At 58.3% G+C, this 26,528-nt stretch overlaps 3 protein-coding genes across 9 annotated transcripts; all 3 read right to left on the bottom strand.

The window, feature by feature from the left end:
• Positions 1-968: 968 nt before the first annotated feature.
• PYCR1 (pyrroline-5-carboxylate reductase 1) lies at positions 969-7,950 on the bottom strand. Its single transcript, XM_079133027.1, is given in 10 exon segments — positions 969-2,562; positions 3,292-3,455; positions 3,626-3,718; positions 3,919-4,140; positions 4,342-4,495; positions 4,497-4,519; positions 5,094-5,164; positions 5,396-5,520; positions 6,108-6,211; positions 7,764-7,950. Coding segments are annotated over 10 exon segments (1,299 nt in total). The 5' UTR covers positions 7,947-7,950; the 3' UTR covers positions 969-2,402.
• Positions 7,950-10,351, bottom strand: MYADML2 (myeloid associated differentiation marker like 2). The gene has a single exon (XM_079133028.1). It carries the CDS (start codon positions 10,074-10,076, stop codon positions 9,153-9,155), a length of 924 nt encoding a protein of 307 aa, XP_078989154.1. The 5' UTR covers positions 10,077-10,351; the 3' UTR covers positions 7,950-9,152.
• An 8,562-nt stretch (positions 10,352-18,913) lies between these two features.
• Positions 18,914-26,327, bottom strand: NOTUM (notum, palmitoleoyl-protein carboxylesterase). 7 transcript variants are annotated; one of them, XM_079133022.1, is made up of 12 exons: positions 26,086-26,327; positions 24,586-24,950; positions 23,400-23,452; positions 23,224-23,319; positions 22,717-22,777; positions 22,457-22,560; positions 22,078-22,180; positions 21,174-21,365; positions 20,949-21,049; positions 19,950-20,097; positions 19,527-19,574; positions 18,914-19,283 (listed from the first exon to the last, which is right to left on the bottom strand). In XM_079133022.1, the coding sequence occupies exons 2-12, from the start codon at positions 24,921-24,923 to the stop codon at positions 18,977-18,979; spliced, it is 1,551 nt and encodes a 516-aa protein (XP_078989148.1). In that variant the 5' UTR covers positions 24,924-24,950; positions 26,086-26,327; the 3' UTR covers positions 18,914-18,976. The 7 variants fall into 7 exon arrangements, with proteins under 7 accessions (XP_078989148.1, XP_078989146.1, XP_078989150.1 ...); XM_079133020.1 differs by lacking the exon at positions 26,086-26,327 and adding an exon at positions 25,707-26,002; XM_079133024.1 differs by lacking the exon at positions 26,086-26,327 and adding an exon at positions 25,707-25,999 and having other exon boundaries at positions 22,502-22,560.
• Positions 26,328-26,528: the final 201 nt, after the last annotated feature.

Genomic DNA, 26,528 nt, shown 5'->3' with positions numbered 1-26,528 from the left:
CTTCATCTTTTTGTTGGTCAGTGCCTGACAGGAGGTATCCAAATAGGGACTGGCCTTGACTTGGAGGGAACAGTTAAGTCCTAGAGCAGACATGTGGCTTCTGGGTGGGTCTCTGCCCAGGGGAGGGTGTCAGGGTCTCCTGTACTGCCAAGGACTCTTTTCAGGGAAGGGAGTAGTTTTGGGTGCCCACGGTCATGATGCTGGGATGTTCAGTGCCCAGCCCAGCGCCCACTGCTACCCGCACAGCCTGGGGGTCTGTACTGGGGCCCAGGCCTCAGGAAGGTCCTACAGGCATGCTGTCCTGCCTCCTGGCCCAGCCCTGGCTGCGAGTCCACAACTAACCTGCTGGGCTGCCAGATCACAGCCCACCCACCTTACCCTTGGTCCTGGGCCTGGGGGCCACTCTGTATGTGGGGAGGATCAGGACTCTCCATGGCCAAGAGGAAGAATGCAGCCTCAACCCCCGTCGCCGTGCCCCTGCTTTTCCTCCCCAAGTCTCTTCTTCCCTTAGACCTGAGGGGCTGGATTCTCGTCCCCAAAGTGCCCCTCTGCCTACCCCAACCAGCCTTGGTGCTGAAGTGACCAGGGGAAGGAATGGGCACACAGCCCTGCTGCCAAGCCCCTTCAGAAGCCCTCTGATCTGCTCCCCCACAGGCGGGCCCTCGCCTTGCCTGGTGCTCCCCTGCATGCCCTCCTGGCAGGAACCTGTCGCCTCTGCAGGGGAGGGGCCTTGCCTTCCTGCTTCCAGTCAGCTGCTGATTGAAGAAACAAGAGCACATAGTGTCCACTGCTGCTGTGATCCCTGCAGTGTCCTCCAGCCTGTGGGCCTCCTATGAGGATGCACTTTATGTGTAACTGTTGGGGCCACACCCTGTCCATATATCTATTTATATCTATTCAGACATTATTCTGAGTGTTTCTGCTAAGGCATTTTGCATGAGATAAATGTAAATCAGTACGATTTAACATTAGATAAGAATAAAATTTTACTCAATAAAGCTGACTGCCCTTTATGATGTAGATGGGCCACATCAAATCAGGTGAGGCCTAAATAACTGAAAAGACCATCCCTCTCCCAGGTAAGGGAGAATTTTTCCAACACACAGCTTCAGATTTCATTTACAATATTGACTTTTCTTGCCTGCCAGCCTTTGAACTGGAACATCAGCTGTCAGTGCATTAGGGTTTCCAACCTGCTAGCCTTCCCTTGCCACTTTAGGATCTCCCCATGTGTGTCTATGTTCTGTGGGCTCCAATTCTCTCTCTCTCTCTCTCTCTTTTTTTTTTTTTTGTGATGCTGGGAATTGAACCCAGAACCTTGTCCATGCAAGGCAAGCTCTACCAACTGAACTATCTCCTAGCCCCTGGGTTCCATTTTTCTACCAAACTCCAATATATGTTCCTAAAAGGTTCCTTTCTCATTGGGAGCCTGGCCCTGCCTGGCCACAGCTGGACGTAAGCCCCTACCAGCTTCTAGGTATGTCTGTAATGAGTGAGGCCCAGGAGCTTCCAGACCTCTGCTCTCCGGGGGCCTCAGCCTGGCTGCTATGGGACTACAGGGCTTAGGGCCGTGAGTGGCTGGCTGGGCCTCTACTGTGCAGAGGCCTTCCTCACAAGTGGTAGTTAGAAGTCAGGGCATTGAGAGCTTTCAGAAACCAGTTTATTCAGCCTGAAGGGTTGGGAGGGAAGTGACAGCACCCACCAGGCAGATCAGGAGTGTGATGGTCTGTGTGCTGGTGGTCACAGGAAGTTTGTCAGCTACCCAAGGAGTACTTAAATGTTCAACAGGATTGAGGAAGCTGGGCAGCTGGCCAGAACTTGGGTCCCTGGCACCAAACTCAAGATGCCTGAGACCTGCTGCCAGCATACAGGAAGGAGAGCGAGTAGAGGGTGGAGAAGGGGCCCTTCGGTCTTTCTGTGTTGCAGTGCTAGGAGTGGAAGCAGGGACTTGCCATGCCAAGCGCTCTACCACTGACCTTCATACTCAGGGAGGGCCAAGCCCAAGCCAGCTGACACTGGGGCTAAGGGAGGGTGGAGACCCCCAGGCTAGAGCATCATAAAAAGCTCAGGGTGGGCAGAGGTCTAAGAACCCAGCCCTGTTATGGGCTGAAGCCTGGGGACCATGGAAGTTCCCAGTGGAAAGTGACATGTCCCTCCCTGGCCACAACCCTAGCTGACCCAGACTGTGGGTAGATGTCCACTGAAGGACATCTTCACTAGAGAACCCCAGGGCAAGAGCCTGGAGCCAGGAAAGGAGGAAGTGGAGAGCAAAGCTGGGCCCCAGCACTGGGGAGGCTCAGGTGGGAGGATCAGTCGAGGGCAATAATTCAAAGTCAGGCACGGGCAACACAGCAAGAGGAAGGGAAGGAGGGAGGAGGGAGAACAGGCAGAGGCAGGGCGCATTAGTCCTTGCCTGCTGGGCCCAGGCTGCAGGCCAGTGGCTTGGCAGGGCCAGAGGACAGAGAGGTCCCTGCAGGAGAGTCCAGCTTCACCTTGTCCAGAACAGTCTTCTTGATGGCAGCAGGCGAGACCTTCTCCTGGTCAGCCATGGTCTGCAGCTCCCTGGAGAGGCAGCAAGGGCTGGGTTCAGGCCTCTGCCTCCTCCTGGAGGCCACAGCTCCCAGAGCCTGCCCACCTCATAGTGCTCTGCTGTACATCCTGTGGCCACCTTCTCTACACAGCTACAGGGCTCCAGCTCACCCATTCAGGGTGGCTCAGGGGCATCACATCTACTGATGGCATGCCCGAGTCCTGAGCATGTCACGTGGTGCCACTCGGTTTTCTGAGAGTTTGACTGGTGGGTACTGTGGCCAGAAAGCGCTCTCTACCCTGTAGACCTGGCTCTGCTTTTGACCAGCTGCAGGATCCCAGCAGTTTTCTTTCAATCTCAGCAGGCTTTCCTTGGGCCAGGCACTACTGGGTTCCTGCTTATCTAACTCCCTGACCCCCAAGCCAGGGCAGGAGGGTGTTGAGATCAGGCCCCAGGGCTCCCTAACATGCCGGGCAGCCTTCCAGCCACAGTCCTCTGGCCATAATGTTGATGGAATTGCACAGGGGAAACTGTGCAGGCCTGGACAAGCCTTCCACTTCACATGCGGGTGCCCCTCCTTACAGGATGATGGAAGTGGGTGAGGGGCACTGCAGACTGACTCCGGGAACCTTGGGGTTCCCTGTGCCCTGCCTAAATCTAAGCCACAGCTCAATAAATAATCTGCCCTGAGCCGTCGCCTGTAAGACCAAGGGCCTAGTGTACTGGAAATGGGCAGCAGAGACTGGCGTAGAAGTGGCCACCTCGTGCGGATGCAGGAGGCCTCCACCGCATTGATGAGCAGGGAGCGGAAGCCCCCACTCTCCAGCACATGCAGGGCGTGGATGGTGGCCCCACCAGGAGAGCAGACGTTGTCTTTGAGCTGGCCTGGGTGCTGTTCTGAGTCCAGCAGCATCTTGGCAGCTCCCTACAGCCAGAGAGAGGGAATGATGGGGATGGGGCATCCACCTGCCTCTGCAGGCACTGTCCCCAGCCACTCCAGCACAGTAACAGAAGCTGCCCACCCACCCACCCTCTGTGTACCAGTGTCAGAGATGGCAACGAGCCACCCTCACCAAAGGGTCAGGAAACACTGACCAGGAGGGCCTGGGCCCCAAGGCGGACTGCCAGGCGCCTTGGAAGTCCCATTTTGACACCGCCATCAGCTAGGGCGTCCAGGGCAGTGAATGCCTGCAGGGAGAAAGCACCCTGAGCCCCTGCTCTGGCCTCTCCTCCTCCTCCTCTGTGGCCCAGAGCACAGCACAGGGCAGAGCACCAGTTCCCACAGCCATGAAGCCTCAGCCCTCCAAGGGGAGCAGGGACACAGGGTGCCCCAGAACCCACGGAATTTCCAACTCTCCCCAGCCCCACCCTCCACTACTGGCCCTCACATAGGCAGGGCCACTGCCACTGAGCCCAGTGACAGCATCGATCAGGTCCTCCTCCACCTCCGTGCAGAAGCCCACGCTGCCTAGGAGCTGCTCCAGGAGCCTGCCATCCTCCACTTGGGCATGGGTGCCCGTGGCATATACAGTGACCCCCTCTCGCACCACAACTGGGGTGTTGGTCATGCAGCGGATAACCTTGGGTGCTGGTCGAAATGCTGTCAGTTTCTAGAAGAGAAACGGACTGCGTCACTCTGGCCTTGGCCACCCACCCTCACCCCAGTGAGGGTAGGCATAGGTGTGGACACGCTGCCCCAGCGAGCAACTCCTGCCCATTCACAGATGGAGATCCCAGGCATGGTGCTCCTGACTGTGTGCACTCCATGCCCCCCACCAGCAGGCCCTGTGGGCCCAGCCCACAGCACCCACCTTCTCAATGGACCTGATGGTAACACCAGCCGCACAGGATACCACGATGTGCCTGTCTTCAATGTCAGTGCCAATCTCGTCCAGGATAAAGGGGATGATGTGCGGCTTCACAGCCAGGAAGAGCACGTCGCTGTGCCGGACAGTCTCTTGTTGTGGGTGTCAGGTTCACCCCTATCTTCTGCAGAATGGCAAGGCACGTCAGCCTGCCCCAGGAGCTGTCCTCCCCCTCTGCTTAAACCCAGAGCCCCAGAGGTAGAATAGCCCAGAGGCTGCTGGGTCGTTTCAGGCTAAGCCAAGGGCCCAGGGCATAGGGCTTGGAACCCATCCAAGCCACGGTCCCACCCCACTCATAGGCTGCAGCCTGCAGAGATGCCTGCTCTCCAGGATGAGTGACGGTTTCAAGCTGAAAACCCGCCTACCCTTAGATTGGAAACCCTGACTCAGCCGTGACAAACCAAAGCTGTATTCAGCCCCAGGAGTGTCTTGTCTGGCCTCCTGGCTAAGGCCTCATCTGCCGGACTCCCAGCGGCTCCCTGTGAGCACTGCTCACACTTCAATTCCAGACCAACACCACTGCCATCAGCCTTGCACACCAGGAGCAACAGAAGCCACAGCAGGGTGAGGAGGCAGGGCCTGGAGATACACCAGCCCAGGCTTGCTTCTCTCACAGGGGCACAGCCCATCACTATCAGGGCTGCCAAACACCCAGTCCCAGACTCTCTAGGAACTGGGCCTTCCAGCCCCGCACCTACCCTGAGGGCAGAAACTGTGGCCAGGTCCATGTCTGGGGAGCTGGCCATTATCTTGTGGGCCGCCAGGATACCTGGTGGGGAAGACAAAAGTTCCTCCCTTGAGGCCAATTTTGGCCTTTCTCCCCCAACTCTGGGGGAAAGAAACTGCAGAGAAACCCCACCTCCAGGGTAAGAGAGCAATCCCAACATGGAAGCTGCCAATCCCACAGGACTCAAGCCATGTAACCCAGACCCCCACGTTCCGCCCCCAGCCCTGCACAGGGTAAGGGAGCCCAGCCTGTCCCACTTGATCCCTTCCTGACCTGCTGATGTAAAGCCCTTGGCCAGAGCAAAGGCCAGCTGGCCAGCCCCGATGAAGCCCACGCTCATGATGCCTGGAGGCCCAAAACCGGCAACCCTCACAGCTGGTTCCGGCTCTGCAGGGCAGCTGCGGGACGAGACCAGCGGGATGGAGAGCTGGAAGTTAGGTGGGCAGTACCAGGGCTGGCCGCTCCTCAGGCAGCCGGGAGCCCACCACCTCCTAACCCAGCCAGTCTAATCTTCCCAGTTGTTGCCCATCGGTCCCCGCTCGGTAACTATCCCAGCCCCCTGCCCATAACTAGGGTCCCGAGCCCGCTGTCGAAGGTCCCCAGCTCTCCAGACGGAGTCGGGGAGCCCCCGGGAAAGGATCGGAAATAAGAGAGGGCCGGTAGAGGCCCAGCGCCAGGAGAGCCGCCGGCCTGCCCGTGCCCCCAGCAGCAGAACCTCTGCCGGACCCCTGCCCACCTAAACCCGCGCGGCTTGTCCCGCCGGAATGCAGCGCCCGCCACGCGGCACCCGCGTCCCGGCCCCGCCCCCTCTGTTCCAGCCAATCCGCGGTGCAGCCGCTGCGTGCCGGCCAATCGGGAGCGGCGGCCAGAGCCTGGGATGTTGCATCATTCCGGAGGCCGGCCCGTCGGCCCCGCCCCGCCCCACCGCAGCCGCCCTGGAGTGGGAGGCACTTGCACACCGGGTCAGCGCCCCGAAAGCCCCCACCTGGTGGGTGTCTCCTCTGTAGAGCTACCTCGCAGACGCGACTTTGAAAGCTGGCTGCTCTTTGTGGTCACAGGCCTCTTACACTCCAAACAGGTGGTATTCAACTAGTAAATTGGGGAGCGTGATCCTGTAGCGCCCCAGCTCCCCAATCCCCTGACATCTTATCTGCAGAGACCCTGGTACTTTTAGACCCTGGGTTTTAGGGAGAGTAGGGTTCTAGTCATCCAACTCACGCCCCAGGGCATGCCCAGGATCTATTTCCCTCCCTTCGGGCTGCGGGTAGTCTAGGGTAGTCTGGGGTAGTCTGGGGTCCCCCAGGCGCAGGACCATGGCAAAGTGGAAGTGATCACCACGACAACCCACCCCCGACAAAGGGAAGAGGTGGCCCGTTTCATTTTTCTTTGTTCCGTGTTTTAGATGAGGACAAGCTGTGGGCTGGGTGTAGTGGCGAATGCCTGTAATCCCGGCAGTTTGGTAAACTGAGGCAGGAGGATCACCAGAGTTCAAAGGTTCAAAGCCAGCCTCCACAACTTAGAGAGGCTCTAAGCAATTTAGTGAGACCCTGTCTCTGAATAAAATATTTTTAAAAGGGCTGGGAATGTGGCTCCGTGGTCAAGCACCCTGGGTTCAGTTCTGGATATGCACCACCCTCCCCCCGCAAAAAAAAAGGGAGGACGAGCTGCTTCAGAAGATAATCTCAGAATGATTAAGACATTTTTGTCCTCCAGGCCTGGCTGCAAACCCTGGCTTCCTATCTACCTGGTCCCCTTCTCCTGGACATTTAATGATCCCCACCAACACTAGGGCCCTGTTTGGTAGGGATAAGTTTGGTCTATGCAGTCCCAGGGAGAGACCGGGATAATGGTGAGTTTCAAGTGTGCAGCTTGGACCCATGACACAAGCCAGGTCTCCATTATTCTTCTCGAACAGAGCTCCCTGTGTTAAAGGTCACTATTCTCCAAGTGACAACGACAAATTTTAGTCCTTCCTAAAAACAAAACAGAGCAAAGACCAGGAAGTAACTACAGCAGGACTATAGCCCTGATATGAGCCCCCCAAAACCCTTCTGCCATGCTCCTCCCCTTCCCTCAGGACCTGAGACTCAGGTGGGCCCATGCTGGGGCAGAAGGCCTATTAAAGGAAGGAAAGGAGAAAGCACAGTCCCTCCCCAGATGATGTCCAGACCTCCCTTGTGAGTCAGGATGGGCATGGCCTACGTGCTCCTTTGTTATCTGGTGACATGACCTCCTGACCCCGACTTTCTCAGTCAGCAGACCCAGCAGCTGTCTACCTGCCCTTGGGGATCTGCTGTTGGGCCTCAAACACCCACCCCCTCCAAGTAGAAAAGATCGTTTCAGACCCAGTTTGTGACGGACTCAAGGGTGCCCTCTCCAGCTGACCAGCCAAGGCCACTTGGCTTATGTGGTACCACACAAGACCATCAGGGCCTGCCTCTCTGCTCAGAAAGTGTCAGAAAGGGCTAACCAGAGAGCGCAGCAGCCCCTCCGCCCATGCCCCAAGCTTCTGGAGACGCCAGGTGGAGGGTGGGCACCTTTAGGAAGGAGGAAGCCTCTGGAGATGCCAGGTGGGGTGTGGGCACCTTTAGGAAGGAGGAGGTGGAGTGACCCTCCTTCTCCTCACTGGTCTGTCACTCACCAAGGGAGAGGGCTCTGCCTGTCCCTTTCTTGAAGCCCAGTTCCTCAGGAGAAGAGGCCCAGCCTTCCCTGCGCTCCAGAGTCCACGTTTTCCTTCGGCCAGCCCCAGGGTATGCTCTCCTCCCAGAGCATCCAAGGAGCAGGGAGCCCAGGAGGTGTGACTGGGCAGAGACGGCTTGGCCATAGCCAGGTTGCAAAGGAATCTCCATTTATTTACTGCTGAAGGTCCTGGGGACAGTCAGTGGGCTGAGGGACTGACAAGATGCTACACACATACTCCTGCTCTGGTGGCCAGTGGGCCTGTCCAGGCTGGGCTTGTCTTAGCTCTTGTGCAGGAGAAGCTGGCTGGAACATGGAGGATGTTGGTGCCTGTGGGCCCTGGTTGTCAGGAGCAGCAGGCAGCTAGATGCCTGGTGCCCAGGCTCCACGTCCCAGTGACTGTCCAGGCCAGGCCCTCACCCTGTGTCGGCGTTGCCTACCAGGCCAACCTCCCAAAGCAGCCTCTGCAGTAGCTTCTGTGTCACAGCCCACGGTGGGCATTGGGCAGAGCCTCCATCACTGGGACCCCGACTCCTGGTGGTGCTGCTGCCAGCTCAGCAGGCCCTTCCAGGCCACCAGCACTGTCTCCAGCCACTGAGCCCTGGAAGGCAGCCATGGGTGGCCATAGCCCAGTCTGCACTCGCCTTCCAATGGCCGTGGCCACTGGCAAGCTCCCCAGAGGCCAGTGGAGCAGGCTCCTGATTTCTGGGTTCCTTTTCTGTGCGCCGGCACAGCTCCCAGCAGAGCTGTCTTCCCAGGGTTCTGGACACTGCCTCTTCAAATGAAGAGGAGGTTTCTGCTTCACGGTCCCCTCCGTGGGCCTGGCTCTGGTGCTCTCCTGGGCTTGTCTGTGGCCCTTCCAACACCTCTGGAAATCGTCCACTGTCTAACGTATTTCCCACCTTGAGTGCCATATCCAGACACTGAAGGACACGCTGGGCCATATCTGAAGTCCATTTAGCCTGCATGTCCCATCTGTAGAATGGGCCTCAGCAGTACCTGCTCCAAGGCTTCCCACATTACAGTGATCAACACTGGACCCAGTACTGGACCCAGGGAGAAAAGGACTGGGAAATGGAGAGAGAGAGAGAAACACAGATGGAGACAGACAGAGATAGGAAGAATGAGAGCTGTCCTGTGTCCCCTGCACAGAGCCTCCTGCCCCCGTCTTTCCTCTGCCCTGCCAAGCCCACCCTGAGTGCCACCAGAAATCCAGGGGCGTCCACTGCCCATTGTGCAGTGTCTGCCTGAGTCCTCAGACCCCCTCCTGCTCACCCGCATGTCTTGTTCCCCACACATGCCTGTAACCCCCAGCCAGAGAGCGGAGGTGGGCCGGCTACCCCTTGCCGGGCTACAGGGTAGGCACGAAGCGGATCCTCTGGGAGTAGGCGAGGTCGGCGACGTAGAGGAGCAGGTTGACGTAGGTGAAGATCGCTACCACCAGCTGGCTGTCCCAGGGGCAGCTGCCCCGGGGACAGTCGGGGGGCCTTCTGGGCTCACCATACTTGGGATCAAAACAGAAGACCGGCCAAATCACAGCAGCGCTGAGGTACAGGAGCACAGCCAGGAAGGTGTACACCACCACCAGGCGGTCGAAGGGACAGCCCAGGCTGCTCGCGTGGCCTGTCACGCTCAGAGCCACCACAGCCACGGTGGCCAGGAAGCACAAGCTGTAGACGGCCACACACCACTGGGTGGCCATATAGCGCCCATAGCGGCTGTCATGGACCAGTGCCCCAAAGATGATGCAGGCCACAAAGGCCTGGACGATCTTGAGAAGCCCTGACACCGTGGCCATGTAGCTGGCCACCTGGCCAGGCCGGGCCCGCGTTAGGGCCACCTCCGCTGCGTAGGCCAGGAAGAGGAGCCCGGCAAAGACGCTGGCCGCCAGGCGGAAGTCCCTAGCTGCGCAGCCGGCAGGCTCTGGCGGGCACTGCAGCCGGGTGAAGTACAGGGGATAGATGACGGCGGCCGTGGCACACAGCAGCGTGGCCAGCATGGCGAAGGCCGCTGTGAAGTTGCCCCAGGAGAGGCGGAGGCAGCCGTGGAGCTTCGTGAGCTCGCAGGCCACCACCAGGAGTGACACTGCGAAGCAGAAGCCCCAGGCAGCCATGCAGAAGGTGCCCTGGACGCCTGCAAAGCCGCCCCGGTGGGCAACCAGGCTGAAGGTGGTGCAGCCAAAGGCCAGTTGCAGCACCCGGGCTGTGCCCACGGGGGACGTCACAGCACCCAGGTGCAGGTATGCACCCCCGGGGGGCTCCATTGTGCTCCCCATCTGGCCAGCCACCTCTCAGCTTCACGCAGTGCCCCAAAGCCCTGGGGTCCCTGATGGCCTGGGGGCCCTCTGTCCTCTGCAGTGGTGACAGGTGCCGGCAGCCTGCAGCAGCGGTGACGATGGTGACATTGCAGCAGGGCAGCCTCTCTGCCGCCTGAGTGGTGAGCGTCCCCCCACCCCCGCTCTATAAATAGACAACCTCCATCAGAGCCCCGGAATAGCAGCCTGTGAGCCTGTCCCAGTCCAGGAGGAGCATCTGACCCCTGCGTCCACGCAGATTCTCTGCTGGACCGTTAACCCCTAGGCTGCCTAAGCACCTGCATCCGTCACTCTGGTCAGTGTCGGGAAGGGGTGGGGAGCATGCAGAGAGCATGGGGCTTCCCACCAGGCCGCCCCAACTCGGCAGCCTCCCGAGCCAGCCGCACTGGGGGAGGGGAACAGGGAGGTGGGAGGCAGCAGCCCAGCGGGAGGCCCTGGGGAGGGGCTCCCTTCCTGTCATTTCTCCCACCCCTCCCAGTCGGTGGCTGGGTTTCAGGACCCTGCTGTCATTGTCCCTGGAGCCCTGGGGAAGGGGAGAGGAGTGTAGAGGCCGAGGCCACTTGTCAAGGGCCCACCCTCAATCTGGCCTTGATCTTCAGCTTGTCCCTGATGGTGTTGGGCCAGGGAGGGTGGGAGGGTTGAGTTTTAGTTTTTGTTTGGAGGTGACACCATGAAGCCTTTGTCCTTCTTAGGCATGTAAATACCTAGAAAATAAGTCTCAACTCCTGGTTTGTTTTTAGTGCTGAGGATCGAACCCCTGGGGGGAGGGGTGGGGCTTTACCACTACATCCCTAGTCCTATTTATTTATTTATTTTGATTGTTGGTGGACTTTTATTTCATTCATTTATTTATATATGGTGCTGAGGATCGGACCCCAGTGCATCACACATGCTAGGCAAGTGCTCAACCACTGAACCACAACCCCAGCCCAGTCCTTTTTATTTAGTCAGTCAGTTTTGGTACGAAGGACTGGACCTGCTGGTGTTTAGCCATTCAGTCACAGACCCAGCTATTTTCTTTTCTCTTCTCTTCTTTTATTTTGATGCAGGGCCTTTCTGAGTAGCCCAAACTGGCCTAGAAATTGCAATCCTCTTGCCTCAGCCTCCAAAGTTGCTGGGATTACAGGTGCTTATTTTATGTTATTTATTTGTTTATTTATTTATTTAGAAGTAGGGTCTTGTGTTGCCCAGGCTGGCCTCAAACTCCTGGGCTCAAGTGTTCCTCCTGCCTCAGCCCCGGGAACAGTTGAGACTACAAGTGTGCACCACCGTATCTGGCTAACTTCCCCCACCCCCAATAGTACTGGGGATTGAACTCAGGCACTTGGCCACTGAGCTGCATCCCCAGCCTTTTTTTTTTTTTGGTTGTCGATGGATCTTTATTTTATTCGTTTATTTATATGTGGCACTGAGAATCGAACCCAGTGCCTCACACATGGTAGGCAAGTGCTCTACCACTGAGCCAGTCCCCCAGCCCTTTTTATTTTTTATTTTTATCCAGAGTCTCCCTAAGTTGCCCAGGCTGGCCTTGAACTTGCCATCCTCCTACACAGTCTCCCCAGTTGCACCTGACTTCCCATTTGTTTGTTTGCTTGTTTTGGTGCTGGGGATTGAATGCAGGACCTTGTATATGCTAATCGTGCACCCTCCCACTGAACTATAACCCTAGCCCCAAGCTAAAATTTTAAAAAATTATGAAAAGTTTCTGAAACGATAAGCAAATTCTGATTGTAAAGCTAATGCATGCTCAGGCCCAATCAGTAGAGAAAACAGACAGAAACATTGCCTGTAATTCCACTGCCTGGATCAAACCCCTGTTAAAACGTCCTGGTGCGGGGCCGGGGGTGTAACTCAGTGGAGAGCACTTGCCTAGTGAATATCCCCATGTGTCTTCATAGATGTTCCCTCAACTTGTAGTCAAAAAAACTTCAGTTCCGGGGGAGAGTTGCAAGAGAGCAACCCACACCGTGTCCCCTTCACCCAGGGCCGAGGATTTTCTTGGTGTGAGTGCACACCCAGGAACTGTTCATGTTGTGCCCTGTCTGTACCCACTTAGTTATTAGCTCTGGTTCTATAGATGTGACAGTGTGGCCCCAGACCCTTCCCCAGCAGCTTTGCAGAGCAAGGCGGTTTCCCTAGAGCACCACGACACACAGATGATGTCCTGCTGCATGTCCCCACCTGTCCCCGGAACACAGATCTGACCAGGGTGATGCGCTGTGGTGGCTGTCCTGGCTTTCAGTGCTCTTTGCTCTGGAACATCCCTTCTTTGTTTCATAACACTGACTTTTTCAGGGGTTTCGCGGACTAGCCTTCAGAATGTGTATTGTCTGGCTGTTTCCTGGTGGTTGGGTTCCAAGCTGACTGCTTCTGGCAGGAAAAACTGGCAGAGAAAGACCCTGACAGTCCACCTGGAGCATGAGAAGTCGACTGTCTGTTGGGGCCTTCATTCAGATGTCCACCGGTTCCCCAGCAGCCTCCCCCGGGGCCTCTCGAGGGCAACCTTCTCTGGGAGCTTACACCCCTTGAAAAGTGGAATCACACTGTTCCTCCACTCCAGGATGTTCACTCCTGATCTTTCCGGAATAGTTCATGCAATGAAGGATAAACACATAGGATGACAGGGGCGTTCCACAGGGCCTGGCACCAGCCACCGTTTGTGTGCAGGGACCCCAGAGCCGATCTCCACGCCCATCTCAGAAGCAGCAAGTGTCCTTAGCGTACTGACTGATCTCAGTTCTCTTTATCATTTTGCAGAGGGCACAACATTGCTCCCAGGTTTACTGAGGATCCCAACCTTCTTATTTATTTACTTTTTTGGTACCAGGGATTGAACCCAGGGGTGCTCAACCACTGAGCCATATCCCTTGTACTTTTTAAAATATTGTATTTAGAGACAGGGTCTTGCTGAGTTGCTCAGGACCTCACTAAACTGCAGAGGCTGGCTTTGAACTCACGATCCTCCTGCCTCAGCTTCCCAAGCCACCCAGCAATCTCAACCTTCTTGATGTGATTACCTGTGTTACCAGCACTTAGGTCCAATTCCAAAACCAAACAATCCCTCTTGTTATACCCTTGGTCTCTACTTCTGTCCTCCCACATCTGTCCATCAATGAGTCACCGACTGTGGCAGTTGAGCACTGGGCATTTCAGGGAAACCCAACCTCAGTTCTGCTGGGGCCTCCAGTGTCCCCAGGGGCTCCAGACTGGCCTGCACATCTGTGCGGTGGGAAGTGGGCTTTCTATAGAGGTCTGTAGTGGTCTGGAAAGGCTACCTGGGAGCCCTGCTGGACACCTAAGAGTGACCAGTGGCCTCTGGGTTCTGAGTGAAGCAGCCCTGGGAGGCACTGCAGCAGTATCCCAGAAATGGCAGCTATGACTGCCTGCAGCCCCAGGGCTGTGGGTGGGCTCCCTGCTGGCCCCACTCCAAGCCCACCTGGCCCTGCAAGGTAAGGGAGCCTTCAGGGACCAGCCCAAGAGAGAGCTGTGGCCACAGGACTGCACTGGGCTCGGGAGGGAGCGGAAGACTCCTAAGAGGGAATGGGTTGTCCTGGACTTGCTGGATGCCGGAAGGCCAGACTAGGAGCTGGAGCCTCACGTGCTCTGGGAAGGAGGTGCCAGCCTGCAGAGGTCTCCTTATCACCCTCTGCACACGAGGACGCTACAGCTGCTCGGCCCGAGCTGCCTGGCTACCAGCCACCACCCACACCCCACTCAGCAACAGCCACCCCCAAGACTCTTGTGTAGCACCTAGTTTGGTGAGAGTCTGGGGCAGGAGGATGGCCTTAGCCCTGGAGCTCGAGGCCAGCCTGGTCGACATAGCAAGACCCCTTTCTAAACAAAAAAACTTCTTTCTGTGCTCTGCTGCTGGACTGTACCCACCCACAGTGGGGGCTTATGTCTCTGACGCTGCAGCCCCCTGATCCTCACTGCTTGACCCTGTTACACACTGACTTGCTCGGTACCCTGGCCTGGGAAGCAGGCTGGGTGGCTACTTCGAGGCTAACCCAGAAAATGCAGAGCAGTTCCAAACATCAAACATGGGATATGTCTCAAATCCCAGATATCAAGTCCCCAGCGACTCAGCCAGCCATGATGTCTGTCTGACATCGTGACAGGCACAGAGATTCTGCACCAACAGCTTCTCCAGGGGTGGAAGCAGCAAAGGTATTCTGCAGCAAGGCAGCTGCAGATCACCCAGAGGTTTGGCCGTGGGGCCTGGTGGTGCTCTGACCTCAATGCCATGTTCCAGGCTGGCAGGCACCCTAGGGTCCCATTACAGACAAGAGAGGACAGGCCTGAGGGTGCCACAGGGACGGAGCCTCACAGGCCCTGTGCGGGCGACACAAGTTCACTCTTACAGCAAGAGGAGTGTGGATATGTGGGCCTCAGAGACAGGGAGAGGCCGGGAGAGTCCCCACACTGTCCTGGCGGCTGCCTCTAAGTGTGGAGTGCACAGTGCCCTGTTTGTTCTTTGGATTTTTCAAAGTTTTCCAAGTTTTCTAAAATGAAAATCACATACTTTCTAAACCCCTAGAAAGAAGAATAATTTTTAAAGTTAATTTTCATGTTTTGAAAACTAAAATAGAGGGACTGGGGTCTGTAGCTCAGTGGTAGAGGGCTTGCCTATGCTTTTACAAAAATTTTAAAGTTGCTCCTTCTCCTTCTCTTCTTCCCCCCCTCCCCCCCCTCCTTTTTTTTTTTTTTTTTTTTTTTTTTTTTTTTTTGTTGCCAGGGATTTAACATTTAATGCAGGGCTGCTTTACCACTGAACCACATACCCAGACCTTTTTTTATTTTTTATTTTTGACGCAGGATGTCGCTAAGTTACCTGGCTGAACCAGAACTTGTGATCTTCCTGCCTCAGCCTCTTGAGTTGCTGGGATTACAGGTGTGCACCACATGCCTAGACTTTCTTCTTTAGAACTTTTTTTTTTCTTAATGGTCCTGGGACTCGAACCCAGATGCTCTACCATGAAGCCACGTCCCCAGCCATTTTTATTTTATTTTGAGTCATGATCTCACCACGTTGCCCTGAGTGGCATTGAACTTGTGATCTTCCGGCCTCCCAAGCCTCTGGGATAACACCACCCAGCAATATGCTATTTTTTCCCTCTCCTTCTGATTAATGTCTTCACTAAACAAATCTTTCTCTAGTGATTGTGCAGTGCCCTGTCTTGCTCAAGGCACCCAGAAACGCAGAAGGACAAAGGAGACCACAGCCTCATAGCTAGACCATCAGCTCAAGTGTTATGTAGAGACAGGAAGCATGAGGTGAGAAGCCGAGGTCATCTTTTCTGGGGGAGATCAGTCAAGGCCATGCTGAGGAGCTGACAGCAGGACTGTAAGCTCAATGAGGAGGTCGGCCCAGGTACAGAGGTAAGCAGTAGGTAGAGGGATCAGCAGGTGCCAGGGTGTGACAGATAGAAAGGCCTGGTGTGCTCAGGGGCCAGGGTTCAGGGCAGGAGGGATAATAGAAGAGGAGAGAGAAAGCTGGATACGGTAGCACAAGCCTGTAATCCTAGCAACTCGGAAGGCTGAGGCAGGAGGATCAAAAGTTGGAGGCCATAGAGCCGGGGTTGTGGCTCAGTGGTAGAGCGCTTGCCTAGCATGTGTGAGGCACTGGGTTCAATTCTCAGCACCACATATAAATAAATGAATAAAATAAAGGTCTATCAACATCTAAAAAAATATTAAAAAAAAAAAAAAGAAAAAAGAAAAGGTTGGAGGCCAGCTTGGGCAATTTAGTAGGACTCTGTCTCAAAATAAAAAATCAAAGGGGCTAGGGAGGGCTGGGGTGTAGCTCAGTGGCAGAGCCCTTGCCTAGCATGTGTGAGGCACTGGGTTCCATCCTTAGCACCACATAAAAATAAACAAAGTAAAGGCATTTTGTCCATCTACAACTACAAAAAAAGTCTTTTTTAAGGGTTGGGGCTGTAACTCAGTGGCAGAGTGCTCAGGTTCCGTCCCCATTGAAAAAAAGAAAGAAGGAAGAAAGAAAAGCAAAAACCCAGCTCTGTCCTTCAAGAGCTTTCCTTTCCTTTCTTCCTCTTCTTTTTTTTTTTTCTAGTGCTCGTGGCCAAACCTGGGCCCCAGCTCATGCCAGGCAAGGCTGGGCCGCGGACACCCCGGCCCTATCTACTCTTTTTCAATTTGATTGAAACGTGTCACGGGTGTTGACATGAAGTTCAGGTTCGGCTCTGGCCGAGGCTTGCGGAGAGGAGAGGCCCAGGCAGGTGAGTGTCCTGAACACTGCTGCTCCTGCAGAAAGTGTAAGGCCCAACATTTCCAGAAAGGCCGAGAAGTCAGCGTGGAGAGGCCTCTGGCCACGTCAGGGCTTCGGTGGACAGGCTGGGTCCGGAGGGCTGGCTGGGGGCTGCGCCTCTGTCCTTCTGTGGGCCGGCGTTCCTTTTGTCTCTGGTCCTGGCAGGAAAGCGCGGCGACTACCTGCCCACCAGTCCCAAGGTGAGCTCTGCTTTCTTCCTCCCTCACCACATTCATGCAGAGAAAGGGTTTATTCATCTAGGAAAAGCCCTTTGGGCCTGACCCACAGTGTCGTGTTCAGCAGGTCTGGTGTGCCGGACACACGGTGTCCTCGGAGGCCTTCGGGGCCCCTCAGAGGGAACAATACACGCTCTGATTGGATGCCGCCACCTACCCCCCTTCTCTGCACAAATAGGGGCTGGTACCCTGCACGCCTCCCACGTCCCAGCCCAGCTCCAACAGCACCTCCCTCCCATCAACCTCCTCTCGCCAAGGGGCACCCGCCCCATGGCTCCCCAGCTTCCTCTCCTGCCCAAGTTCCCTCATGGAGAGAGTGGTTCAAAGCCCTCCCAGGAGGTCTGGCTGGTCTCCCAGGCCAGCAGCGCACCCTTGGGTTGCCCTCTTCCTTCCCCAGCCCCCAGTCTCTGCAAGTCTACCGTGCTGTCTCCCTTGGCTGCTGGGACTCCATGGATTTCTACAGGAAGCCATGTAGGGTGGCCCGTGGAGGAGACCTGGGGAAGTGGACATTTGTGATGAGAGGCCCCACATGGGGCAGGACAAGGCCCCAGTGTGCTTTGGTGGGGCCTAGCAGGGCTATGCCTGCCAGGGCATCACCGGCAGCTCGGGCAGCTCCATCCTCAGGCCCAGCGTTGCCCTGAATTGTTGGCCTGGTCAGACCCTGAGACACGTCGGGGTCCACCTGGCTGTCCCCACTTTGGGAATGGAGCTGCAGTTCCCTGGTGTCTGTGGCTGGAAGCCAGACTCAGAGTCAGGCTGAGCTGGGACAGGGCCTCTTTGAGCCGTGACTTCCTTCTCTGTAAACTGGAGCTTATGACAGAACCCTCCTTGCAGGGCCCGCCGGGAGAATCAACACCTGGGTTCGCACAGACTGCTTTGCTCAGAAAACTCAACCCACAAGTCCCAAGGTCAGTGTTGCCACGACCAATTGTGGCACTATCAAAACTGTTCCCTAGCCAAGTGCAGTGGCCACGCCTGTCATCCCAGCGACTCCAGAGGCTGAGGCAGGAGGGTCATGAGTTCAAAGCCAGCCTCAGCAACTTAGTGAGGCCCGATCTCTAAATAAAACATAAACAGGCTGGAGTGCGGCTTGGTGTTAGGGCCCAAGTTCAGTTCCCAGGGCCAAAATATAAATTTAAAAAATCTCTCTTCTCTGCCTTTGTCCCCACAATCCCACGTCTGAGGTGAACATCGGTGACTGCTTGCCCACACACTGAACCATGCAGATACAAAGCTACTTGCAGGTGTCCTTTGCACCCCATAAGCATGGAAGACAGAGCCTACTGGAGGTCCGGGAACACTGCCCAGTAGCCGCTTCCCTGGAGCTCCAAGATACAAGAGCGGTGGAATCAGAATCGAGCAGCGTGTACACAGCCACGTGGGTTACAGAAAATGCATGTGCTCCTGGACGTGAAGCGGGGGTGGGCAGGGGGCATCCCCCCACTTAAATACAGATGCAGACTTCTAAGAAAATGTCAGCTACGTAGGCAACACATTTCTGTAGTGATGAGTTTTGAAACAAGACAAAGTTGGCAGTCGCTGCAGCTGCAGGACACGGAACTTGCTAGATGCTATGGTCATTGAAATACTCCTGTTCACTTATTTATTTATTGTACTGGGGATTGAACCCTGTACCACCAAGCTGCACCTCCCCCAGCCCTTTCTATTTTGAGACAGGGTCTTTTTAAGTTGCCCAGGCTGGCCCCAAACTTGCCATCCTCCCAGCTGGCTCAGCCTCCTGAGTCACTGGATTACAGGTGTGAGCTGTCACTTGTCAACACTAGGAACTAGGTATTTGCTGAATGAATGAACAGGGCCTTTTCAGGGGCTGAGACAAGACCGAGGTCCAGTGGGGGCCACTAAGCATATACAAAGGGGTCAGTGGTCCTGTTTCCAGCCTCCCCAGCCTCCTGCTGCCCTGGGGGGAGGTGCGAGTTGAGTAGAACCATCCCTTAAATAAACAGGTCTCAGTGTGAGCTTCTTTCGTTGTCTTTTTTCATTATTTTTTTTAAAAAGTTACAAAACAATGATCATTCATCATATATTTCTTATTTTCCTTTTTTAAAATATTAAAGTAATAAAAAAGTCATTTTATAAAATAATACAAAAGGACATGATCAGCTGGGGGCATGGGAGGACATGGGTGGCTGGGCTGAGGAACCCAATGCGTCCCTTCTGGCTCCCCCTCCGCACCACGGGCTGGGGGCTGGGGGCTGGGAGGAAGTGAGTGGGCTTGGGAAGGGTCTCCAGGCTGCCCGGATGGGATTCCTGAGGGCAGTGTGAGAGGAGCTGGGGGCAGCTGGACCCTGCTGGTCCTGGGAGAGGTGGGAGGGCCTGCTGGCCACCAGGAGGTGGCTCCCCTAGCTCCCACTGCTCAGCATTCCCAGCAGCTTGCTGGGCTCCAGTCCCTGCTGCTGGGCCACGGTCTGCACGTCGAAGCCCATGTGCATGAGGAACTGGGCCACGTTCATCTCCTGCCCCGTGAACTGGTCCCGGATGGTGGGGCACGAGGGGTTGCAGTGGGGCCAGGGGCAGCTGTCCACCAGGTGGACAGGGCAGCCCTTGAGGGAGGCTTTGCTGGCCTTGTGGCTGTCGTGGAGGCTGCGGTCCCAGCAGTGCAGTGCCCGAGGCAGTGAGGTTCCCTTCACCTGGACGTCTGTCCAGTGGCTGCAGACAGAAATCCAGGTGGGGTCAGGAAGGAGGGGCTGGCCATCACTGTTGAGGGGCTGTGTTGATCCTGGCCTCGCAGTCAGCTGTGCAATAAATGTCTCTGGAAACCCCAACGGGAGACCCTTAAGGTAGAGGTGGGGTTGGGGGGCTCAAGGGAGGGCAAGGGCAGGCTGGCGGGGAGCTTGTGGTGTTTGAAACTAGTGCTGCAGACCAGGCTGCCCAGGGCCCAGGGCCACTGACCTGCGGATGATGATCTCATGAGAGAGGCAGGCAGGAGCAAAGCTGGCCCTGGGGGAGGAGATGGAGCCTGAGCCCTGGGGCCCCCCAGCCCCGCCCACTCCATGCTGCACGCCCAGGTACTCCACCCTGTTTCCCTGAACCCCATCTTCTGACTGGAGTCCAGTTCCTCCTGTCACTGTGGCCAGGCGGCAGCAACTCTGCCTGGGTCTTGTCCCCACCTGCCAGCATGCCCCCTGCTAACCCTGCCCTTGGTGCCTACAAATCTTGCTCAGAGTCCACCTCATCCATCTGGGGCCTGCTGGGCAGCAGCAGGGGTTGTCCCCGACGGATGAATCTCTTGCCACTTCAGCTGTTTTGGAATCAAGTGGCTTACTGAGGATGCAGAGGGGCTGCTGAGCACCAGGCGGGTCCCCACACACTCACGGCACATCCTTGAGCGTGCTGCGCAGCTCGCGGCCCAGGTTCTGGATGTACAGCCACTGCCCCTCCTGGACTGGCTGCCCCGTGAGGTGCACGTTGTCCACGGTCAGCTGGGCCTCGTCAAACAGCCACTGAACCACGAACACTGGGCCTGGGAGAGGACCTGGCTCAGATGGGCCTGCCTGGGTGCTTGAGGTCCTGGCCAGTTCTCTGGCAGGCTCGGGGGCCAGCTGGGCCAGCCATGTCTCCCCACCTATGTGTTCTCTCTTTTCCTTCCTTCCTTCCTTCCTTTCTTTCTTTCTTTCTTTTCTTTTCTTTTCTTTTCTTTTTTTTAAGTCCCGGGGATTGAACCCAGAGCCTCTACTGCTGAGTGACACCGCACCCCTTTCCTTCCTTAAAATCTACCCTTGCTGCTGGGCATAGTGGCACCGTCTATAATCCCAGGGACTTGGGAGGCTGAGGCAGAAGGATTGCAAATTCAAGGCCAGCCTTTGCAATTTAGCAAGGCCCTACTAACTTAGCAAGACCCTGCCTCAAAAATAAACACAAAGGGCTAGGAATGTAGCACAGTGTTAGCGCCCCTGGTGTTCAATCCCTGGTATGAAAAAAAGAAAAATTACTACCCTTCCTTGAAGAAACCTGCTATCACCTTGACCTAAGTCTCAGGGACTCTAATTTGACCAAAATTTGGTGATTATGTCTCTAGCAAGGGACCTCACCAGTCCTCTGAGTTTGGGTTCTGCCTGGGGCCCTGTAACCCAGAGGGACAGCACAGGGATTCAGCTCTAAAGCCTGTCCCCAAGCACTGGTGTAGATAAGGTCACCAACCATCCTGGTTTGCCGGGACTGAGGATTTCAGAGCTAAAACCAGGACGGTTGCAGGGAAACAAGAGTACCAGCTTAGCCTGGCAGAGGTTCCTCCTCCCGCAGCCGAGAGGCTGCACCAGGCGGGTCTAGACTTCCCACTGCACCCCACATGCTGCTCTCAAGTCAGTCACTCACAGCGCAGAGTTGGGTACACTTTGTAGCCAAAGAAGCAGTTCCACTCCTCGCCCTCCTTGAACTGGCGCCGACAGCGCTCCGGAACCATCCCGTTCCAGTACCTGGAGCCACCGCTGAAGTTAGGCTGCTGTGGGTCCGCTGTCCCTAGGAGCTCCTCCCTCAGAGATGCCACCCTGCCCCAGGCCCTTTGCATGGGTGGGTCCAGGGCCCTCCCTCCCGGGGCACCTGATCCCACGTCGGATGGCCTCTGTGGGTGCACAAGTGACGGTGTCGATGCAGTCTGTGTGGCGGTACTGCTTGTTGTCCAGGAACCAGCCTGAGTCAGCCAGGCCCCGCACTTGAATGGCCGGGTAACCCAGGTCCTCCAGCTGTTCAGCCACACGGTCCACGTTCAACAGCACCCCAGTGCCCCCAGCACTGCAGGGAGGGCCAGACGTGAGGCTGGCTGGCTGGGGGGTGGCACCCAACACCCACACCAGAGCCTGCTCAGCCCCTGCCGGGCCCTGAGGAGGGCCAGGGCCTTGCTGTCTCCCAAGGACGCATCTGAGCAGTGATTCGTTGCCTGCTCACACCCCAGACCCTCAGGCCTCTTGGGGGCCTGAGGCAGAGGGCTGACAAGAGTTCCAGGCTGGCAGCACAGGCCTCTACTCCTGCTTGGGGCTGAGCGTTCTTCTCTCTCCTTCCCTTCCCCACCCTCTCAGCCTCAGTTTCCTCATCTGAAAATAAAGGTGCACTATGTTGCTTTGGGCCTCTTCACCCATTCCACATGCACACGCTGCTGCCTATCAGGATCAGAGACTGATCCTGTGAGCCCTGGAGAAGAGACAGCAACCAACTGCCCAGGTCACTGCAGCCCAACCTCCACGGGTCCACAAACCTTCTCTAGACAGTCTCTCATTACAGAGCCTAATCTCCTCGACATCCCTGGTGGTACATGCTCTCCTGGCTGCAGCCTCTACCCCATCACTGCCCGCCAAGGCCTGGCAGGGCTGGAGCCAGCAGGCACTGGACTTCCTCCCCGCCCTGCCTCTGCAGGCCTCCACCGCCTCCTCTCCCTCACACCCAGAGTCCCACCTCAGCTTGCCCCAGGGGCTACTGCCCCGTGCCCACCCAGCCCTGTCCTGCCCACCTGCTCCCGGCCAGCAGCAGCACCTTGGCCCCGCTCAGCCCTTTGCCCAGGAGCTCCCGCACCACCTCCTGGATGATGAGGGCACCCATGAAGGCGTACTCGTCTGCGTGCAGGAGGGGTGGCTTCAGACAGGGCCTGGGAGAGAGAAAGACCTCCACCCAGGCCGGCAGGAGGAGGGGCCTGGGGTGTCCCTGGGGCTGGGGTAGACTGCAGGGAGGTGGGTCAGGTGCAAGAGGACCTGCTGGGGGTCCCTCCCCAGGGAACATTCAGGAGCAAGGACCCCTTGGGGGCCAGGCCAGCCACAGACAAGTTGGCACCGGGGGACAGGCAGCAGAGGGGTTTCAGAAGGCTGAAAGTTTGCACTTCCCCAGAAGCCCACCATCCTGCCTGGTCACGGGAAGGGGCCTGGAAGCCAGAGACTCACTCTTCTCAGACTTGGAAGATGCCCCACTCCAAACGTCACTGGAGCAGTAGGGGATGAAGCTGAAATAGGGACCTGGTGAGTCTGCTCTGCTGCCAAGGTCCCTAGGGAAGACCGCCGGGCAGGACCACCCCCCAAGGCCCACGCCCACCAGGAAGAACCATTCAAGACAGCACCCTCCAGGGAAGACCGCCCCAAGATGGCCCCTGTGCTCTTACACCATGTTGGCATTCCACCAGTGGGGATTCTCCTCGGGCTGAGAGGACAGGATGCCAGTGCCTGCAGGCAGAGGGGCAGGGGATCTTTCTTTCTTGTGGCAGGGGGCTGTAGGCAGTGTGGGGAACAGGGGCTCCTGCTGGGCCCCAGCAAGGAGGCAGACAGTACTGCTGGCCTGAGCCAAGGTTGCCAGGCAAGTGGGGGATGGATGTGTTTAGTTACTGCAGGCGGTCACAGAGGTCATGATGCCCAGCCAGGCTGTGACATTGGATGTGACCCTTGGCCTCCCCACTCTACACCAGGTGCTTCAACCCTGGGGGGGATGATCGGGGATCACCATCAGCACTGGAGAGTTATTCGTGAGATGGTCACCAAGGGAACTAGCGTGCTGGTATAGGGATGTCCCAGGCGAACGCATGCTTTCCTGCAGGATCTCATTTTGAGAGCCTACTGCCTTGAGGCTACTCCCCACCTCAAGACTCTCTGTTAGCAGGCCCCCCACTGCTGACCTGTCCTCGTGTGCGGCCAGTCTTTAGAGCTCATAAGGCGCCGCATGGTGTCATATCTGGTGTCGCAGTTCTCCCGGTTAAAGCAGTACCAGCCGCCTGCAGACACAGTCACGAAGTTCTAGCCCACGCGTCCAAGGGGCCCCAGCCCATTCCCCTCCTGGTTCCCTAGGACGCACCTTCCAGAAAGAGTAGCCACCGCCGGCTGCCCTTGGACTCCTTTAGGTAGTAACTGCAGGGAAGAACGCGCGGAGCGGGTGATCAGCGGGGGCTATGGAGACCACAGTAATTCACTTCGGGCTCCAGGCTCCGGGCGGAAAAGGTCGGTCCACCTGTCGTCCGGTGCGCGCGACAGCCGCATGGGGGCGCCAGCGACCAGACCCACGCAGAGCGCACGAGCCCCGCGAGCGGCGCGGCAGTCCCTGGAGGTGGCGCTCGAGGGGAGGGCACCCCGCGAGGGCTGTGTGGTCCGTGGAAAATCCCCACGGCCAGCCCGGTGCGGGACCGCTGTCACCTCGCCGCCTGCTAAGGCGGTGGGGGTGGTGGGGTAGCTCTGGGGCACACGAGCGCACTTGGAGAGCCGCAGTGCTCACGCTAGATAGAGGTCTGGGCGTGGGTGGGGGTACCGGGCGCGCCGAGCGGGCGTGGGGGGGCGCGGGCGCCGATGAGGCGGTGTCTCGGTCTTCCCACTTAAGGCCCGGCCTACCGTCCACCCACCAAGCGCGGGAGCACTCACAATCCCTTCCTCATCCCTAGCATCACATCTGTCGTTCACTTCGAGCCTGGAGTGTGACCTTGCGGCACCCGGGGTTTTTCTGTCCCACCTGCGACCCTCTCCTAACCCCTCTCTCTAGCTAACATGGAATTTCTGACTGTCCAAAGTCAAGTTGCTGGGGCAGAGGGAGACGGCCAGGTCTCTCCCCGCCCCCAGGGTCGCCTCTTCTTGCTGGAGTCAGGGCTACTCTCAGGTTGTTTCCAGTCTGTCTCCCCAACTCCCCCACCCCCCGCCCAAGGACGCGGGCAAAGGGGATGTGCACTGTGGCCCCGGGGGTCAGTGCCCGCTCTGGCCAGGGACCAGGCCTTCCAACGCTGCCAATCACCCCCTCCCCCGCGCGGTAGGCACCAAGCCAGGCCCTCCCCAGGGCCAGAACGACTGGGCACCCGACGGGAGCCCTTTTCTCTGGGGGCAAGAATTGAGAATTGCCACCGACAGTAGGGGTCCAGCGCAGAGTCTCTGGATCCGCTCAGGGGCAGGGAGGTGGAGCTGCGGGTGCCACCGGTGATGAAGCGGCCTGGAGCTTGGCGGGTTAGGAAGGCAAGGCGTTCGGACGAGCCTCCCGGGGTCCTGGCCGGCGCGGGCCTTACCCGGCTGGGCTGCCGTCGTTGCAGGTCACCGATGTGTTAAGCAGGAGATGCAGGCGTAGGTCCTCGTTAAGCTGTTGCGCGGAGCAGGGATACAGGGACTGGGCCAGGCTCTTGACCTGAGCCATGAAGCTGTCCATGTTGCCCTCCACGGCCGTGAAGTCCAGCGGGAAGCTCTCTACTGGTTGTCCGGCGGCCGCCTCGGCTCGCTGCGGGGGAGGCGGCGGGGGCGGCGGGGGCGGCGGCTGCTGGCCGCGGCGCCGCCAGGTCTTCCTGCCCTCGCCGCCCCCGGCCCAGTGCAGCAGGCCCAGTAGCAGCAGCACGCACACCCTTCGGCCCATGGCCACGCCACTCGGGCCCGCGGCCACCTGCAGAGAAGCGGGCGGCCCTGAGGCAGCGGTGGCGCGGGGCACCGGGCCCAGGGCGCCTGGACCGCGGGGCGCCGGCCGCGTCTGCTCGCTGGTCCGTGCTCCCGCGCGCCGGGCCTGGCCGAGGCGGCGTGGGCTCTCGGCGTCGAGGCTCTGGGTTCCGGCGCCGTCGGCCTCGGCAGCTCGGGCTCGGCGTGCAGCCGGCCGAGCGCAGCTCAAGCTCTGGGTGCGCTGGCTCCGGCCCGCGCCAATAAGCAGCGGGGGCAGAGCTGGGCGTAGTTTGCGGGGGCCGCGGCGGCCCGGGTGCCCGCGCGTTAGATGTGCCGCCGCCGCCGCCCGGGCTCGGTGGAGGGGGAGGGGGCCGCGCTCGCTCTTTTCTTGGCGGAGGCATCGCCTTTTCTTACCAAACCGCAAGCCTGACGGAGGGGCCTGGACTACCCCGTCGCGGCCGCGGGAGGCGCTCCCGGCCCGGCTCCGTGGGGGGCAGCGCGGCCGGGCGGCCCCAGCGGCTCCATTCACCGCGGCCAGCCCGGCGCCGCTGCCCCCGCCCTGGGAGCGGCTGGGGGCGGGGAGAAGCGAGGCCTTTCCGTGTCGAGGGGCGCTCCACCCGCGGCTCCGCTGCACGGCCCGACGGGCTGGGGCGCGCACCTGGAGCTGCAGTGTCCCTCTGCCCCCGTCCAGGCCCGGAGCAGTCGCGGGCTCTGGCACCCTGGCCCTAAAACCCGTATCCCGAACGGCCCCGAGCCCTGCGCTCACCGCGGCCAGCGCGGGCGGCCCCGCGGCCGGGGCTCCTCGGCGTCGCTCGCGCTGCGCCGCCCGGCTGGTGCGCCCGACTCGGCTGCGCTCCCCCTCTGGCGCTGGCGCAGAGCCGCCCGGGACTTTTATCCAGCCGGGCCCCCGGGATCAAAGCGGCGGCGGACACAGGGCTCCGCGCCGAGGGGCCGGCAGTAGCGGCGCCGGGGCCTCCCGGAGGAGCGGACAGGTGTGGCGCGAGGCCCCGCTCCCTTGGCGACCTGCGGGAGGGACCTGGCGCCCAGGCTCGGCGCCGCGGGGGAGTCTCCCTGTCCCGCGCCTGAGCGAGTGATTCTGGGCGGCTCTCCGAGGCACTGGGATCAGAGGGACCGCTGTGACTTACCAAGGTCTATCAGCTGCGGGGACAGGTCCAGGTCTGTCCCGCGAGCGTCCAGACTGCCGTACTGCCTGCCAGAAGACCCCCCAAACCTCTGCCTTCCCCAGCCGTCACTGCGGGAGGGAGCCGAGGACCAGAGAAGAGGCCGGCTTGGTGACCTTTTTGCAACCTAGAGCATCTGCCCTGTCACCTCATCTTCTAAGCTGGCCTCACCTCAACGTCTCAGGGCTCTGGTCACTGGGGACCGAATGAAATTCTATCCTGTCAGAAATCAAAATTGGGGGAGGGGAGCGGGTGTTTGCTCAGGAGCTTTTCTTCTCCAGTGGCAGCGGGTGGGGGTGGGCAAAAGAAAAAAAGGTGTATCCACTGTGCCATTCATGCTCAGTGCCCAGCCATCCTCCCCCCCTGCCACCCGCAGCCTGGTGGACTTTTCCTATTAAGGAAATAGG

Source organism: Sciurus vulgaris (genome assembly GCF_902686455.1).
Source record: "Sciurus vulgaris genome assembly, chromosome: 3".
NCBI lineage: Eukaryota > Metazoa > Chordata > Mammalia > Rodentia > Sciuridae > Sciurus > Sciurus vulgaris.
This window is presented reverse-complemented; position numbering and strand designations above follow the sequence as displayed.

What these genes read in the sequence shown, in the direction of transcription:
- NOTUM (XM_079133022.1), bottom strand. Translation starts at nt 24,923, where the DNA reads ATGGGCCGAAGGGTGTGCGTGCTGCTGCTACTGGGCCTGCTGCACTGG. An exon ending in TCCCGTGACCAGGCAGGATG is followed by an intron (nt 22,181 to 22,456) that starts GTGGGCTTCTGG and finishes TCCTGCACGCAG; the next exon opens with ACGAGTACGCCTTCATGGGT. An exon ending in GCCATCCGACGTGGGATCAG is followed by an intron (nt 21,050 to 21,173) that starts GTGCCCCGGGAG and finishes CGGTGGCTCCAG; the next exon opens with GTACTGGAACGGGATGGTTC.
- MYADML2 (XM_079133028.1), bottom strand. Translation starts at nt 10,076, where the DNA reads ATGGGGAGCACAATGGAGCCCCCCGGGGGTGCATACCTGCACCTGGGT.